The 19,533-nt window shown below is 35.3% G+C and overlaps 1 protein-coding gene across 3 annotated transcripts; it reads left to right on the plus strand.

Moving 5' to 3' along the window:
* The first annotated feature begins 631 nt into the window (after positions 1 to 631).
* Positions 632 to 14,176, plus strand: LOC138704702 (uncharacterized). 3 transcript variants are annotated; one of them, XM_069832861.1, is made up of 4 exons: positions 632 to 719; positions 3,208 to 3,318; positions 6,784 to 6,894; positions 8,704 to 14,176. In XM_069832861.1, exons 2-4 carry the CDS (start codon positions 3,214 to 3,216, stop codon positions 8,914 to 8,916), a joined length of 429 nt encoding a protein of 142 aa, XP_069688962.1. In that variant the 5' UTR covers positions 632 to 719; positions 3,208 to 3,213; the 3' UTR covers positions 8,917 to 14,176. The 3 variants fall into 3 exon arrangements, with proteins under 3 accessions (XP_069688962.1, XP_069688944.1, XP_069688953.1); XM_069832843.1 differs by having other exon boundaries at positions 635 to 719; positions 8,692 to 14,176; XM_069832852.1 differs by lacking the exon at positions 632 to 719 and adding an exon at positions 767 to 909 and having other exon boundaries at positions 8,692 to 14,176.
* Positions 14,177 to 19,533: the final 5,357 nt, after the last annotated feature.

A 19,533-nucleotide genomic window follows, 5' to 3' on the forward strand; every position in this document is an offset into this window, starting at 1 on the left:
ATAAATTAATTAATAAATAAGTAGGTAACAAACAAACAAACATACATACATACATACATACATACATACATACATACATACATACATACATACATACATACATACGTGCATATGTTCATACGTGCATATATGTACTGATACGGAAATAAAATTTGGAACTCCCTTATTGTGTAAGTTTCATTTACAACATACTGCGCATGAGAAGTAAACAAGATTCCCTGTATATACTGTATGCTACTTGTGGACAGTCGTGCGAAATTGTTGCCTACACACAGGTGGACTCCCATCAAGTCTCGTTACAAATTTTAATTCCGTACCTGTACATACCTACATAAGTAGGCCTACATACATAGGGAAATTTATGCATAATTATAATGCCATTTATATGCGAAAGATAAGTCTTGAAATAACATGAATTTCACTACATTCTATAGGAAACCTGACGTTGTGTGCCATAAGTTTTATCTTAGTGTATTACAAAACTTCTGTGTTTGCCACAAAGAAGGAAAATATTGTCGCTCTCTATAACGGGCAGCAAAAAAATGTGACACTGAAAGTCTTGACGTCGCAGTAAATCGCTTGACCTTACCTTTATCAGCAACGTAGCCCTGTCACAGGACCCTGACACATATCATGCAAGACAGGCACATGTGAAAAACAGGTTTTTGATAAGGTGGTCAGTTTGCAGCCAGTGTTGAGAAGTCTCCGGAGGTGCGCAGGTAATTCACAGTCATCTGTCACCGAATTACGAAACTTGTGCCAGGGTGTCAGCTTTTTTGGTCATAATTCAATAGCATAGTTACAATTTTTATTATATTTTTTTAAATTTAAATTCTTTACAAAATGACTTGAAGAAATTTGAATTTGCAATAGTTGTAAAGTGTATTGGATTTTATTTCTCATTTTGAGGTATTAAAATACTAATATTTTAAGGAATGTCGAATTCGGTTTCTCCTTACATCCGAAAAAAAAAAAATTGGAACTAAATTTTAAAAATAAAAATGTAAAATTTTGTTCATTTGTATAAAAAACGATAAGACTTTCAGATTATGGAGATGAAATACAACATATTTATAACTAGACAGCTGAAAAAAGTCAAATAAAAGTCATTTTTACGGTTTACAAGTACTGTACGCTTTAACTATGGCATGATGTGTGCACGCTTCCCAAGTAGGTAGCTACAACACGGTACCGTCCGCAGAGAGCACCACGAGAAACACCGAAAACAACTGCCACTCTGCGTTCTCAGTCATCCGTATGTGAACAGAGAATACTGAGATACGTAAACATATTCTTCATTTGTGTTCAGTGAAGTGATCATAATGCCGAAGACAGATGTTAAAAACATACGGTGTATTCTTTAATGCAAGAATATGGTGTCCACATTTTTAATAGTGATACTGGTGAAACAATTAAGTGTCGGTTATGTATGTGTGCATTAAAAAGGATGACAAAACAATCGATAGCACACCACTGTAATACACAGAAACACATGAAAAATGTTGCTCGTATGTTAGAAGAAAATAAGGGTTCAAGTTCAAATTCCGCCTCGAATATGAAATATGACTTTTGCCAGGATTTGTGTGGAATGATACGTTGCAATATTCCATTCAAAACGTTGAACAATCCTCACTTTAAAGGGTTTATAGAAAAGTACACAAAACATGCCATTACAATAGTTATATCAACGTACAACCAATATTCAGTGATTATTCCGTGTGTCAATTTACATTTCCCCCGGCCTATACCTGCACGCGCCTCTAGTGTACCTACTGTGCTTACGTAAACAACAACCCTCTGACGAGACAAATTAGTTGCGTTGTAGTTACCTTCACATCCGAATGACTTTTTTTCCGCTGTCTAGATATACAATAAAGCCTAAAATTTAATTTGTAGAATTATGTGTATACTGTGTTGTACGTGAAAATAAGAGTTAAAATTAATATCAATGGCGTTTACTGCTTTATTTCGTATTCAAGGTGACACTTCAAGTTTCTATACATAGTGATCCCGAAGTTGCAACTTGGCAGACAGATAAGTGCTCAACATACTGTAGGCCCTAATCTTTCTTGCTTTAATAAGAAAGATACACGGATATACGAAAAATGGTTTTAGCATAAGCTTCACTTTCCAACACAAATTCATGGTGATAAAAAAAATAAGTAATAAATTTACTGACCAAATATTTTAATCTTTTTCTTGTTGATGCTTCTTATATTTATATTAGAGAGAAAGAGAGTGGTCACTTGAGTTATATTGGTGCATGGAAAGGAGAAAAGACAGTACCTAGATCTAAAATGTTTGGATTAATACGTAATAACACTAGACTCAATTACCCCCTTTGATTTGATTACCTGGTTGGGTTTTTCCGAGGTTTTCCCCAACCAAAAGGCAAATGCTGGGTAATATTTTGGCGAATCCTCGGACCTCACCTCATCTCACTACATCTCGCCAAAATATTGTAAAAAATTGCACAAAATTGTAAAAATTGTAGAAAATTACTAAATTGTAAAACTGTAAAAATTTGTAGAAATTGTAAATGAGATATTGTAAAATTTTGACTTGTTCCACATCTTAAAGCTTCATTGCTCATGTAAGATCTATGGAATAAAATAAATGAATGAATGAATAAATGAATGAATGAATGAATGAATGAATAAATGAATGAATGAATGAATGAATGAATGAATGAATGAATGAATGAATGAATGAATGAATGAATGAATGAATGAATGAATGAATAAGACCTGTAAAATACTGCTTATATTTTATTTGTTCATTTATACATATAATTGTACAAGGTATTCCAGTAAATTATGAGAAATGACACCTCTGTTATGTGGTAAATTAATACCGGTAACTATATAAGAATTACATTCACCAACAGAACATAATCCAATATTTAACTTTGTAAAATCATTATAGTAAAGTATGGCTATACGTCTGCATGTATTACGTATTCCTAGCGACTATTAACCTATAGACCACTTTTCCATTTCATCATTCGTTTCTCTCTTAAAGAGAATTTACAATGGTTTCACTTTTGATGCTGCCTTCATCCCGTCTAACATGAAATCTCATAGCTGATGAACTGATGACTATAAGTTTGCAAGAATTTTTACACATTTCCAATTAGAAACTAAATTAATTTTTATTAGTCAATGTAACCGGAATTAGTATCGGTAATTTGCTTTTATTTGTTTACAGGTCGCCATGGTGATTCTGGGAAGCATCACCTCGATCTGTTGCGCGACCATCAAGAAGTGCTTCTGCTGCAGCAAGCAAGAAGACAAGACAAAGCCAAACGTACCACAAACTGTGAGTTGTTCTGCCAGCAAAACAGTTTTGTATTTCATAAAACCCATTAAGTTAATGTTTGATAGAATGTTAAATATTACGAAGGGTAAGCTGAACAAAGAGAGCTAATTAAGACACGATGGAATTAATTATTAATTTATCATTTAATAAATTACAATTTAATGGCAGGCTTATTATTTACTAATTTTAGAAATCATGTAATGAATGATAAAAGCATAAATTGTTCATTTAATATGGTGTTCATGTATTTATTTTGAAGCAAAAATAAATTTTGAAAACTCAAGATGATATTTGATTTGTGAAACAATGCCTGAGCCAATACAGTACAATACAGACTGCGCTAAAAATTAATTTCTTCCCATGCATCGTTATTGTTGTCGTTCTTTTGGGTATCACATCCATTCTTTTCTCTCCCTCTTTTCCATACCTTCTTCTTGAAGTCCGTGTCTTCTACTTCTCTTGCCTTCTCTTTGTCATCACCTCATTATAATTCTTCTGCATTATAATCATTTAATCACTATCAAAAAACATCATCATAATCATCATCATCTGTCGTCATCGCCACATTTCATCTTCTAATTATCGTCACCATTACCGTCACTATCACAGCCACTATCATTTCCATGACTACTGTCACCATCATCATCATCATCATTATCATTTTATTCTACTAATTCATCACGATCACCACTATCGTCTCCACTATTACTACTAACACCAGCATAGTCATCCTTTTTCTCCTCTTCATCATCATCATCATCATCATCATTATCATCATCATCAGCATCATTATAATCATCATCATCTGTCGTCGTCGCCACATTTCATCTTCTAATTATCATCACCATTACCGTCACTATCACAGCCACTATCATTTCCATGACTACTGCACCATCATCATCATCATCATCATTATCATTTTATTCTACTAATTCATCACGACCACCACTATCGTCTCCACTATTACTACTAACACCAGCATAGTCATCCTTTTTCTCCTCTTCATCATCATCATCATTACCATCATCATCATCATCATCATCATTATTTTCTATTAATTCATCACGACTGCTATCATCACCATCTTTCTCTTTTGACGTGTAAAACCAAGCCTATATTCGACCTAAAATAATATAAAAAAATGAAAGGATTTGGTGGAATGGAAATTACGTTGGTTGCCATGGATATACTATGCTTACCGGTAACCTATTTCATGTCCGACAAACTCAATAATGTGAACGAGTTCATTCCTATAAAAAAGGGGAGTCCGCATATACCAGATGAAAGGAGAATAAATAGGGTTCTTTTGAGAGCTGGATCAGAAGAGAAAGTTAAACATAAAGTTTGATAACACTGTGGTCGTTTTGAACGGTACTTGAGACATTCGTACAAATAAAAGCGAACAGATGGCAACATTGCAACACATGTTCACGCAGCAGTAACAGTACGCAACTGTACAGTAATAAATTTGAATAAGAAACAAAAAAAAGTTTCCTTCCCAGGCAGGATTCGAACCACGATAGTCTTTAGTTACCAGTCTATCGTGCTCTGGAGTGAACAAGGCTCTGAAATCAGCTACAAGGGTCGGTCCGGTTTTTTTTTTATACAAAAGGTGCAGTCACCTAACGCGCCTCAGAGGGACACTGGTGGCTATGCAGTTCCTCCTTTCCGCTCTAGTGTAGCTTCCGACTTGCGTCTACCACTTTGTTACCAATATACAATGAAATTGGGGTTAAATCGTTAATGTTACGCAAAAAAAAAAAAAACACTTTTCTTTATTTGCCCTACAATATCTCCCATCACATCTCTAGCGTTTCCCGTTTTCTTGGAATACGCATAACAAAATTTAACTAAAAATACTACTTTACTGAAAATCCTTTCACGAAAGACCCAATGATGTTAAACTCTTATATTTAAATCACTCCTCTGATTCATATCTCAAAAGGATACTTTTTAGTTCCCTTCCACTCTATGTACTGTACATAACCTATTTGGAAGAATTTATTATAATCCTTGTGGGAGAGTTACAATATATTAAAGGAATGTTATTAATTTGTGCTATGACAAGGACGCGAAACAGACGCGTGCACAATACATGTGCAACTATAAAAAGTTAATACAAGGTTGGCATTACTCACATGCAAATGCATAAATAACAATGACAACATTTACGCGACGCGATATTCTTTTGTGCTGAAATAAGGTAACCTATGCCGTTGTCTTTGGCTCAGAAACTCTTCTATACATGTCTTAATATTACATTCTATTTTAATGCATTATTATTATTATTATTATTATTATTATTATTATTATTATTATTATTATTATTATTATTATTATTATTGAATGAATGACTGTCATTCATAGCTTATTTCATTCTGTTCATTAGACATACTTAAATCTTAACATCAAAATGTATTATCCTAATTCCATTACCCTAATTCTTGTATAGACGTTACACACACAATTATAGGAATTTCCTCAAAACCACAGCCACCTTTTTCTTTTGCTAATTAATCAGCATCTTTTCTACTACAACCACCACCACCCCCGTATCATCAACATCATCACTGTTGGCTTTCTATTTTGCTAATTTATTGATATCAATTAGCGCCACCACTACAACCATCACTATCATCACCACCATAATTATCAACATATTTTATTCTAATTCATGACTGCAACCTTAATGATCATCATCATTCGTTTCTACTAATTTGTCTTCATTAGCACCACCACCATTACCACCAACACTATTATTACCATGCTTGTAGGACTTCTATTACCACTGCTACAGCTGCCGCCACCACCACCACCACCACCACCACCACCACCACCACCACCACCACCACCACCACCACCACTTATAAAATTATCATCAATATGTAATTATACTCGTACTAATTCTTAATCATTACTTCCACCACTGATAACTACTACTACTACCACTATTACCACCACCACCATAACTAACAGTAACACCGTCGTTACCATTATAATAAACATCATTCTATTCTACTAATTCATCAACATAGCCACTATCACCATGTTCTCCACTACCACTACAACTACCACCACCATCATCACCACCATCACCACCACAACACCATCACCATCACCATCACCATCACCATCACCACCACCACCACCTTCATCACCACCACCACCACCACCACCATCATTAGCTTCATCATCATAATATCTTTACTTCTCACTAATCGATTTCTTCATTGTACCATTGTTCTAATCTATAGACTTCATCATTTACATCTTATTCTCATTCTTTTCCTTTCCCATCTTCTCATATAGACTTACTTTTTTTTACATTTCTTGTTATTGATTTTTTATTTCATTCATAAAGAATATTCTCAGTATGTAAATACGTTTCAGATTAGACCTGTCCTTATAAAATGCTGCAGATTCTGATATTTTCTTTCGGTAACTTATTTCTCTCACACTTTGTAGAAGCCCAACTCCACTCATCCCATCTGGACAACGGATGCTGCAGGCTACGATGCGACGTCCACTATAACTGCCATGGAAGCCATGTCTCCCTCACGCACAGGCATCCTCAACGTAAGCACTTTGTTCACGTGTTGTTGTAATATTCAACGTTTTTAAAATCAATTTAACCAGATAATATTTTATCTTCTGGCATAAAGTATTATCACAGTCTAGTATATACAGTCACGAAGCTCAATATGTAGTAAATATGCATCCATACATAGTTGCTAACCACTAGGATCGCTAATATCGCCTCATGACAGATTATGCGAAATAGTACCAGCACATTCTATTGTTCCTAGTACCCTCACAACTCAAGCTTCGTGACTGTATATACTAGACTGTGGTATTATTACATAAGACTCGTGGGTCTAGAAATGGCAGATCTTTATCACCCATATATAGTAATTACCAGTGGCTCTCAAACTTATTAGCACTGCGGATTCCCTTTCCATAGATCAGTATTTTCGCGAATCCCTTCGAAGTCTTCAATGGAATGAAAGATAGGTTAGATTTCGGAGTTAATATTAAGTGGATATGAGTAGTGATATTTCTGTTATATTTTATAAAATTGAATTGATATTATCAGTAGGTCTATATTCGAATTAAACAAAACGTAAATAATTTAATATTGTTAAGAAAAGCAAATCGTCTTTATTAATATGTTACACCAAGTTAAGATTAAAAAACAACAAAATAAAACAAGAATCTACTTCTGAATCCTTCTGAACGAAGAAAAAAAAAATCTCCCTAACCAAAAAATTCGCGGACCCCATTTCGAGAACCACTGACCTAAACTACTTGTATTAGAGTTTTGGTTATTTTCGAATACAAGAGTGCTATATAAATTATAATATAAAATATTTATATGTGATAGGTAGCAATAAATAATTACTATTAAAGAAATAAAACACTGAAGGAAAGAGAACTGAGACTTCACAAATTTAATGGCAATTTAATTTTATACAGGGTGATCCGTTTGGGTATGGCTAAAATTAAAACACCGTAAAACATTTACTACTGAACTTTAATTGTTGAAACTCTGTGCATACAATGCTGAAGGATGGGAGATTCCTCAGAGCTCAACATGACCCCCATTGCGCACCCTGCACAACTCATAACGGTGATTCAATGCAGTCCATCTCCGTTATAACATAAGGGGGAGGGGTGATTTGTTGAAAACCTTGAATAATTTTTACTCTCACATCATCAATGTTCCTGGGTTTCTGTGAATAGACAATGTTTTTAATAAAACCCCACACGAAGAAATCAGGAGGGGTTAGATCTGGAGAGTTTGGGGGCCAACCCAAGAGATAGCTGCTTCTCGTACTGGGTTTCGCCTGCGAACTCCTGCATGTCTTTTCTTTTTAACACAGAACCTGTTTCTACAAATGTTCGATACCACAACATTATGGAATCGTATTTAGGTACATTACGCACACCATACTCACGTCAAAATTCCCTTTGAACTCTTTAAGCACTCTCAAATTTGGCATACCAAAGAACACATTGTGCCCGGTGTTGATTTCTAGTAGCCATTTTAATCATCTACGATTTTCATTTGTCCTTTCAGATTATGCATTGTTGATTGTCATATATGGAAACTCCCATCTTTTAATCATAATATAACCAGCAATAAATTTTTCCTACTATCATAATAGCTTTATAATAATACGTTAATATTATCCATACCCAAACGGATCAGACTGTATAGTTATTGAGGATCTATGGATAATAATAATAATGGACAGTTATTTTATAAAATGTTCATAGTCTTCGTTCATAAACTACATCTCGAAAGTATTATTATTATTATTATTATTATTATTATTATTATTATTATTATTATTATTGCCATCATATATACAGCACAACTTCCAGCCTCCTGGCTCGAGGCCTGTATCCAATCTGCCAGATGTCACCGCCGCTGCAGCTGTGTTCCCGCCTGGACAGATGAAGACATTCTACCCACAGGGCCAATTTTGCGAGGATGTGCAGTGTTGCCACGAGTACAAGGGTTCCCACGATGACTGGTACTTTTCTGGCAGCTTCACGCAGGACCCTCGCAAATCCAAAGAAGTGACAGAACTGTAGGGAAAACTGTGTGAATGGTGACGACGGTTGTGTGTCAAATGCATAATTGGAACACAAAGAGTGAGAACGGATTCTGTAGTGAACAAAGAAAAAACAGAAGGGACTTCGAATTTGTCTTGTTAACATAACATGTCGAACAACAAAAGAAGGATTTTCCCTTCCTTTACGTTGGTTGTCTTTCAATTTTGTTCGCATGGAATCGTTTGTGAATAGGCTATAGCCAGGCCGTTGTAACCTTGCACCTGACAGCTTCGCTCAATGTTGGTAGCGAGAGATGCGACGTTGCCACAATGACCACTCACTACACAACAGCTGACTTAACTTACGCGGAGCTTACTAGTCTGCTCCGTTAATTCAAATGGTAATTATTGGGTAACTCCGTTCTTTATTACTGTTCTCTTAGAGAGGCCTAAAGTTGTTGTCCTCTATATACATTATCTGCAGGATTGAATGGACGCCCATATACTAGTATACGGACAAATTCCTTCTCCTACTCGTAAAATTGACAAGTCATTCGCACCAATTCTGATGCCTGACTACTTACGCAAAAGATTCTCACTAGGTCTACGTGAGTTATTTTCTTAATTTGTTGCGATATTTCACAGCAACGCTACAGATTATTTATAACTTTATAACACTAACACAAATTACGCACGTGGCAGCAACACCATGTAACACAGCACTAGCAAACCGACAACGCAGTAGCGCTCCGCATAGCAGCATGAACAGCTGATAGAAAATTATGCGTTCTGATTGGTTCAGAAGGCTACCATACAGCATTCTCCAACCTTTAAACAGGAAGGGTTGCCAACAGAAATACTAACTGTCAAGTGTAAGGTTATAACGGCCTGGGTATACGCTATACTATACTTCTTTTGGTTTGTCTAACACAGGAGTTTACAAAGGGCAAGATTTTCTCACTATCGACCTACTTCCACTTCTATTGAAGCACAAAGCAAAATTCTCATTGAGGTCTAGAATTTTCCGGAAAAATTAAACACTGTTGCCATAACTTCTTCCTAGCTTCCACGCCGCTTCAGTTAGTCAGCTAGTTGGTAGCCATCAGTAGTGGTGTTCACAGTGTGAGTTTTTTAGTTTTTAAGTTGAAGTAGATTCCAAACATCATGAATTCCGAAGTGCATATATATATAATTTTTTTAAATTTAATATCGGTAATTTCATAGTATAATAACGTGATACCGGTATTACAATATAACTATGCAGCTGCACACTTCCCTTTTACTCTCGCCGCGACCACGACAATGCGATAACAAAACAATATCAGACTTCCACAAGGTGTTCAAGAACAAACTTCAGAAAAGATTTACGAACAAGTGTTTTAAAAACAAATTTCACTGTAAAAGAAAGAAAGAAAGAAAGAAAGAAAGAAAGAAAGAAAGAAAGAAAGAAAGAAAGAAAGAAGGAAAGAAAGAACAACAGAGAGAGAGAGAACACCGCCACCTAGAAGTTGCCGCCATAGGCAACTGCCTAGGTTGCCTAGGCCTAAATCCGGCACTGGGTATGTGACTATCAATATACGGCAAGTAAGCACAAATAATTCCATGCAAGAAAGACTCAGAACCAACTGATAAAAATGAAAAATGTTTCATCTAAGTTTTGCTTTTCGTTATACATAATATAGAGAAAACATTATGACCCTGTAAAAATCGATTCTGATATTTTGAGAAACGTTCCTCATTAAAAATAAAATATTGTGTCGTTAATGTCGTTTAAATATTTATCACAATGCCACAATACAGTACGTAAAAGAAAAATTATGCTTGTTAATAGTTGTCCAGACTTTCCACTATAATTTCGACAAATTTTTCAGTGAAGTATGCCAAAGCCTTTGTGAGATGTTGGTGCTGATGATGATGAACAAGCAGTGAGACGGAAATATTAAGTTATTCTATTGCTGCTCGCATTCACTTACTTACTTATGGCTTGTAAGGAACCCGGAGGTTCATTGCCGCCCTCACATAAGCCCGCCATCGGTCCCTATCCAGAGCAAGATTAATTGACATTGTAAAAAAAAAAAAAGATTAATCCAGTCTCTATCATCATATCCCACCTCCCTCAAATCTATTTTAATATTATCCTCCCATCTACGTTTCGATCTCCCCAAAGGTCTTATTCCCTCCGGCCTCCCAACCAACACTCTACTGTATATGCATTTCTGGATTCGCCCATACGTGCTACATGTCCTGCCCATCTCAAACGTCTGGATTTAATGTTCCTAATTATGTTAGGTGAAGAATACAATGCGTGCAGTTCTTCGTTGTGTAACTTTCTCCATTCTCCTGTAACTTCATCCCTTTTAGCCCCAAATATTTTCCTAAGCACCTTATTCTCGAACACTCTTAATCTCTGTTTCTCTCTCAAAGTGAGAGTCCAAGTTTCACAACCATACAGAACAACCGGTAGTATAATTGTTTTATAAATTCTAACTTTCAGATTTTTGACAGCAGACTAGATGACAAAAGCTTCTCAATCGTATAATAACAGGCATTTCCTATATTTATTCTGCGTTTAATTTCCTCCCGAGTGTCATTTATTTGTTACTGTTGCTCCAAGACATTTGAATTTTTCCACCTCTTCAAAGGATAAGTCAAATTTTTATATTTCCATTTCGTACAATATTCTGGTCACGAGACATACTCATATACTTATTGTTTTCGGGATTTACTTCCAAACCTATCGCTTTACTTGCTTCAAGTAGAATTTCCATGTTTTCCCTAATCGTTTGTGGATTTTCTCCTAACATATTCACGTCATCCGCATAAACAAGAAGCTGATGTAACCCGTTCAATACCAAACCCTCTCTGTTATCCTGAACTTTCCTAATGGCATATATTAGAGCGAAGTTAAAAAGCAAAGGTGATAGTGCATCTCCTTGCTTTAGCCCGCAGTGAATTGGAAAGGCATCAGATAGAAACTTGTCTATACGGACTCTGCTGTAATTTTCACTAAGACACATTTTAATTAATCGAACTAGTTTCTTGGGAATACCAAATTCAATAAGAATGTTATATAAAACTTCTCTCTTAACCGAGTCATATGCTTTTTTGAAATCTATGAATAACTGAATAACTGTACCCTTATACTCCCACTCACAGTAATCAAATTTTTATAATGTTTAAACATTACAATGAACGATGCTAACAGTCAGCGACCTTTCCGTGATAATAGTTCTAACTTATATTAGAATATATCCTAACGGTGTGCCTTTGATATGTTTGATTCTGCATTTAGTGTCATTGAGGTTCTGAACAATGACGAGGCGATAATGAAATTAAAAGGACCGGTATTCAGCAACACTTTATCAACCCATATCGAGGTAATCATCAGACGTCATAAGCCACTGCTAGGCAGCGAATCGAATATCTTGTTGTATCTGCCTAGTGTTGCGTTTTCGAAACATTCTGCATTAATTATTTTTCTGAAAAATGCAAAGAAATGAATTACAAAATTAACTTTTATTTCATTGCTGTGTATACTAGAAGAGTCAAAGGAGCCTGCAGCACAATAATTAACTTCCATTTCAGTTTCATGTGGCGGTGCGAAAATTATGAAAAAAATCAACAAAAAAAAAAATTCTTGGGCATAAATGGGTTATAGTGACATATTAAACAATTTGCGAAACGAAGGTTTCAATCATGCATAAGTGTAGGGCCGGAAATTATTCTCTTTCGCTAGTAATAATATACGCGATAAAGCAAATAATTAAGGCTGTGTTCATTTTATTCAATATATATATATATTTTTTTTCTTGGCTGAATAAAGTGACTGCCATTCATATTTTCCGTCTGCGTAAATATGATAAAAGGATGAACATTCTGAAACACGTGTCCGAAAATTTATATAAATTGATGTGTATACAGTATATTTAAATATTAATTATATAGCATGGTAATTCTCGGCGTCATCTCACTGATCATTAATTCATCATTCATTGTCGTCATTAACATCATCGTGTCCACCTAAACGGAGCGTTGTGGATCGTGAAAACGTCCATTTCGAGTCCTGACTGTTTCCATTGTTGTTTATATATACAAAAGAATTTCAAATCGCTTATATTTATGAAGTACTAAAAGTTGACATTTTATTTCGCATATGTATACAGTATTCATTGCAGACAATGGGGAAAATTGCAGCGATTCTCTTATCTGCCGAATGACCGCCAGACCTTGCTCCAAGTCCCATAAATAGATAACAGTGTGGCGGATTTACACATGACACCAGGCCTGCCAGTAACTCGTAACTATCAGCTAACAGCAGAAACAGGTTACATAGCATTCATTTTTAATGGGCACGTACACGTGAGAAACCTGGAATATGCTAATTGCATAAGAAGTCAAATACACAACATAATTTCGTTCCACGAGATAAGATACATGTTTCTCGATTTATCCTTTGGCTCCTCCGTTAGTCCAATGTCGTGTTCACCTCACGCCACAAGAGTCTCATTGTATGTTCAGTGTCACGTCGAAATGTTTAAAATGAAAAGGCTACGGCAAACTTCTCTACACGAATCTGAGACTCTATCTAAAAGCCAGGTTATGAACCGACTAAACAGGAAGTAGTTGGGATGGCGAGAGGAAAGTGCGGGTTAGAAGGGTAGCCTGTGCAGTGATGACACCTTGAGTGTGGGGAGGGGAAAAGGAGAACGGAGCTTTTCATTGGACCTCTCGTGAAAATGTCGTCTGCTAACGAAAATCTGGCAACGGAATCACGGAGACAGTGTAGCCAAACTTCCCAGTTCATTTGCAGTACCACGTGGATTACGAGTCGCAGCGTCATTAGCTCGTGCTTTCTTAAAAACAGTAATTTTAATTACTAATATTGTTGATAGTGTTATCGAGAACTATATTATTATTATTATTATTATTATTGTTAGTATTAATTATTGGTATTATTAACTGTATTTTTAATTAATAAGTTTATTATTGTCATTATTGAGTGTAATTAGTTCCCACTGCCACCGGGTATATACCCATTGCAGTGTGAATAAATACATACATACAGTATATACTGTAGTTATTTTAAACATATCGGTGACAAACGCTGAACACATTTTGAATCTCGCGCCACTATGTGGCAACAGATCTCAGAAAGAGAGCAACAGAACGTTGCTTCCGGTTTAGTGGGTTCATAACCTGGCTATTAGTTATATAGTATCAAATATCCTGTCTCGTAAACACGAGAGTATAAGCATGTAACCATCTTTGGGTGAAGTAAATAGACCGAATCACTATATCTACATATTGTTGTTGTTTAGTTAATTTACGAAGACAGATCTGGACCGCACAAGTCCACCAACATGGCATCACTCATGGGGTAACTAGGCCAGGAAATAATGGGATAGATGGCCAGTTTCTTTCCCCCTCCATTGCATACATAATATTATACAAATTTAAATAGCAATTCTTGTACAACTAAAACCAATGTCTTACCTACAACTCACAAACAAATGAAGGCAAAGTGGTAAAATTCGCAGAAGTACGTACACATCACATCGGGTGCTGGAATTGACCGCAGTTTTACGCTAAGCACATTCTGACGAGATGCTTCATGTTCTCTTTTACACGGACCAACATCACACCATCAGTATTCCTTATTTCTCTAGAGATGTTGTCCTCCAGCTGTTCCAGGATTTGGGGCTTGTCATTAAAAACCATATACACTATTTAAGATATCCCTGCAAGAAGAAATTAGGGTTTGTAAGATCGAGCGAACGTGGAGGCCACAGATCAGCAGAGATGATTTGGATATTGTTTTCATTAACTCTTCGGTTGTTGTATGGCAGGTAGTCCTAGCTCACTGAATATATTCTTGCGTTAGTTTCACGTCATGAAGTTGTGCCACAAACTCTGTGAGTATCTTCTTATATGTATAGTGTCACCCGTATACAGGAAAAAATTTGGCCCAATAGTCGTTAAATCAGATAAGGCGTACCTACTCTCAATGTTCCCTAGTATAATCGACGTAAAGACTTCCTAGATGAATTTTCAACACACGTTCTTCAATGAAATACGCTACCCTTGTCTTATTTTTCAATAGTTGGTACATGTTCTTCAATGAAATACGCCATCTTTATTGTCTCTGATTATTTTTTTTTTCAATTTATTTTTGGCGGACTGCTGTTGCTATCTCCTATTGTTATACTTAGTCTGTATATGCTTGTTAAAATAAAATTAATTTAAATCATCGTTAAACTTTTTTTTTGTCGTTCAACTCTTCTTCTTCCTTCAGCTTCTGTGGAAACCTTGGAGCTTCCACACGTAAGATAAATGTTTTTCTCCATCGATGTTTATATCCTTCAATAACGAAATTAAGATTATTTAAATGTAATAAGAAATTCATGGCCGGCTTTTATGGTCCGCTAACCAATAGCGGACCCCATTGTATACCGGTGAATCACTTTGAGACAAGTCAGTAAGTTGATTGCCTAATGCACTGAACGTTTTAAGAATTATTACACTTCTATCAATAACTGTTTGCAGAGGGACAAATTAATATCTAATTTAAGATTGTGCAGTTCACTTTTACTCCTCTAGAGGGCTGATATAAACATTACTCTTTTGTTTGTAATCCACGAATAAGCAGAAATAGTAATATGCGTTACAAGAGCGGTATGTTGAAGTTTTCATGTTCGAGGAAAAGTCTGAAAAAGCGAAACGTAGTTGAGCTTTTTTAATTTCCGAGAATTGAAAGAAAACATACCGCTCGTGTATCGTACATTATTTTGTGCGAAGATCGTTTATTACATACCTGAAAGAGGAATTTCTAATTAGCTGCAATGCAATCTCCATCTTGGTTTCTGTTCAATGACGGCAAATTAGCAAAACAAAATTATCTATCTTCAACATTGTTGCTTTGAAATGTTTTCTGTGTTTACTATACTCCAGCAGGCCGTGATATACGTCTGTCTTCCCCCCCAGTCTATAAATGCGAACTTAAAACAAACGGTAAGGTTATGTAATGATTTATTCTTCATTTAAATATTTTAACAATATTATTTATATAACATATTGCAGTAATAACATCGGCATCTGGAATCTTGTTGATTTTTTCACGGCTTCCTTAATGTTACTTGCATGAGGAATACAATAACTTTAGTGGAGTTGTAGAGTTTAATTTTTGCAAATATTTAAAAACAATAATTAACAGTGCAATTTAGGTGAAATTGCAGTGGTAAGTTTCCAATTTATAATTATTACTATATTGAACGTCTCTAAAAATAATATATTAAAAGCCTAAAGCAGTAAAATCAATATGTCACTGTAAGAAGAGGGAAATTTTTATGTGTGTTAGGTTGGGAATACTGAATGTGAAATTTTACACTCTCCGCGGATTGGTTTTGTGCGGAAACCAAGCAAATACGCACGATCTCGCACAAAATATCATAGGCCTACATAGGTACAGGCCTACGTAGGTGAATCGCTAAAGAAAGTTGTTGAAGGTTTATAATTAAGAGGAAGGAACTTAATATACCATTAAAATAGGGTTATTCGTATGTCCGTGTAAAATTTTAGAAATTGACCATAAATATCACATTTTATTTTAGGGCCTACAATGACATAGAGGTAAACTCTCTAAGGTTTTATCTTTTCTTCTTTTTTTTTACATACCGAAAAATATAGTGAAAATGATTACAGTATGTGCTAAAGCAGGGGTGCTCAACCTTATGAATACTGCGGGCCAATATTTAAAAAAAATTATTCTTTTGGAGGGCCGCAGACATGCTCCAATAATAAATAGAATTTACATAAATGTCTTACTAATTAGTGAATGCTGTAATTTATAGTAATTAATAATGTAAGTCTGTTCAAATATATATATTTTTTTAATTTCAAGTTTGAAACTTTACTATCGGATCGCAGCAAACATAGTGGCGGGCCGCGGGTTGTGCACCGCTGTGCTAAAGTATAAAATATTTTTAAAATACGGAAAACAAATATAGCATTTTTCAACTGAAAACATGGTGATATAGAAAGATAATACAAAATATAATTGTTCAGTCAACCGTCCGAAGATAGGTCTGAATCTCACAGGTGATACCAATATGGCACCACTTATGAGGCAACTAGGCCAGGATATAATGGGGTAGGGTGGCCAGTTCCTTTCCCCCCCTCATTTGCATACATCGCCGATTAGCTACATATTACACTAATCAGACTTCAGATGCATACAATATATTTACCGTATCTTATATAAATCTGTTCCATGATTATTACATTTCAAACAAACAAGCGAGTGTGGAAATGTTATAATTTACGTTGTGGCAGCCTAAAAGAAATCTGTGAAAGCATTTTATACTATACATCTTATTCGTGAATTGTTGAACAAATACGGAAAGTAGCAAATAAAATAATTAGTATAATCTGTTTCTACAAGTCTATTGGGCGTTCAGATGCAGGAAAATGATTTGCCTGCAATGATCCGAAAAGAACCCGGCGATCTCTAATCTTATGACCAGAGCATGCGATTCAAGTGCGTAATCATTCCTATGAAGGAGCATCAATTAATTATAAATGAAACCGTTGAGAGTTTATGTAGTTGAAGCTTATACAGAATTACATTCTGACACAAATTACGAGTACACAAAAAATACAAACTGTAGTCTATTCATTTCATACTTACTTCTCCAACATATTACAGTTCTATGACACTATAGTTAATTATCCGTCAGCTCGGAATATTGCAATAAAAGATTCGGGCACGCTAGAAAGTTGCCTATCCTTCAATTAGAACTATACAGGGCTTTCATTTCAAAACTTCCCAGTCTAAATAACTAATTATTTAAATTGAATTCAATTAAAAAAACCCGCCAATTTAGATATTGAGGAGGAAGTCTGAAACCAGGTGTAATTGCATATTAGATTTCACCCCCACTTTGAAATTTCAAATGACACCCCTATATTTTTATACTTAAGGGGAGGCAGAGGTGAATATTTCAAAATCCACAAAATGTATCCGATTTCTTTGAAATTGATCATGGATACTAAGCATGTTATTAGTAATGGACATACAAAGTTTTAACTTTCTAAGTACAATAGTTCTGTAAATATTAATAATTTTATAAAACTTTATATCGTTTGATATAAAATGCTCCATGCACCATATTGTAAGAAATTTTCAATATTTCTTTTTATTTATATGTTAAGAGAAGGTATATAAATAATGATAAGTATTAGTTTATTATGGGAATAATATAGTAATACAGTTATCTTGGTTTTAATTTCATACTTTTAAGGGCACAAAATCAAAAACTAGCATCGGAATATGAAAATAAAAGATAATAAAAATGGAAAAAACCAAATTTTCATTTTTTCTTCAGTTTTGTTCGAAAATTTCACCTCTGCCTCCCCTTAAATATGAAAGAGCATTCAATTGTTTATACAGCTCACTCATTTAGTTCACATCTTTTGCCTGCAACTTGACAAGAAACAATTTATTTTGCACTAAATCAATATAATATAATATAATATAATATAATATAATATAATATAATATAATATAATATAATATAATATAATATAACATAACATAACATAATATAATATAATATAATATAATATAATATAATATAATATAATATAATATAATATAATATAATATAATATAATATAATATAATATATGTTAGAAGTAGAATTAGAAAAGTATGTGTCTACGTGTGTGTGTGACTAATACCTACCCACGTCACTTTGCATGATTCGGGTTCCGCATACTACGGATAGATGACAGGACTGTGACCCATTTTCAAATTGCACACCACTTCGGCGGGCCACGTTATGCATTATGTGTATCTGTTAAGAGTTATGTCGTGTACTAGGGTGAGTGTATGTTAAGTGTTTATGTAAGTGTAGTGTAGGGAATGGGTGAGGATGATGATGGTGAGGAAAGGAGAAGGGGAAATCCGGCGCCGGCACGTAGCCTACTCCTGTCGAATAGCAGGCTTAACTTCCCCATCTGACGGACGAATCACTATTAACAGTGACGTATATCTTCCCTTCATATGCACTGCGGAGAGATTTGGGATTGAACCCAGGCATATTGGTGCACAATTTAGTGATTAGAAGTAGGTCTCATCTCTCCTAGTCCTGAGGTAGAAATTTAACAAGAAAATTTTTGACCCTGCTAGGAACCGAACCCGGGCCAGCTAGGCTGGAGGCAGATGCGCTACCACAGAGCTAACTCTGCGGACGAATTAGTGAAAGTAAGTTTACATAAATACAAAATTCGAATTGAAGGGGAGGGGGATGTCAAGGATCATCCCCGCCTGGAGAATCTGATGTCCATTCCTGAAAAGGCATTTGTCCCTGCCGGAGACAACATTTTTATTCTCTTCAGGTGTCTATGGGTAATGTATAGTATTCGTATTTTATGTTATTAACGCAACACATAACTTCTATTCTCCTTTCTTCTTTTAATATGAGTTAAGCGCGAAAAGTGACAATACTAGTCCTAATAATTCCTAATTATTACAGACAATTAATATTTGAGAAAAATTCGCTCCGGCGCCGGGGACCGAACCCGGGTCCTTGGTTCTACGTACCAAGCGCTCTGACCACTGAACTACGCCGAATTCAGTTCACAGCACCGGATCGAATTC

The sequence above is a fragment of the Periplaneta americana genome, chromosome 1 (genome assembly GCF_040183065.1).
Source record: "Periplaneta americana isolate PAMFEO1 chromosome 1, P.americana_PAMFEO1_priV1, whole genome shotgun sequence".
NCBI classification, from domain to species: domain Eukaryota; kingdom Metazoa; phylum Arthropoda; class Insecta; order Blattodea; family Blattidae; genus Periplaneta; species Periplaneta americana.

Excerpts from the sequence above, each read along its gene's own strand:
- LOC138704702 (XM_069832843.1), top strand. The coding sequence starts at position 3,214 with ATGGTGATTCTGGGAAGCATCACCTCGATCTGTTGCGCGACCATCAAG. Across the intron at positions 3,319-6,783 it reads AGCCAAACGTACCACAAACT|AAGCCCAACTCCACTCATCC; the intron begins GTGAGTTGTTCT and ends CACACTTTGTAG. Across the intron at positions 6,895-8,691 it reads CACGCACAGGCATCCTCAAC|CACAACTTCCAGCCTCCTGG; the intron begins GTAAGCACTTTG and ends TCATATATACAG.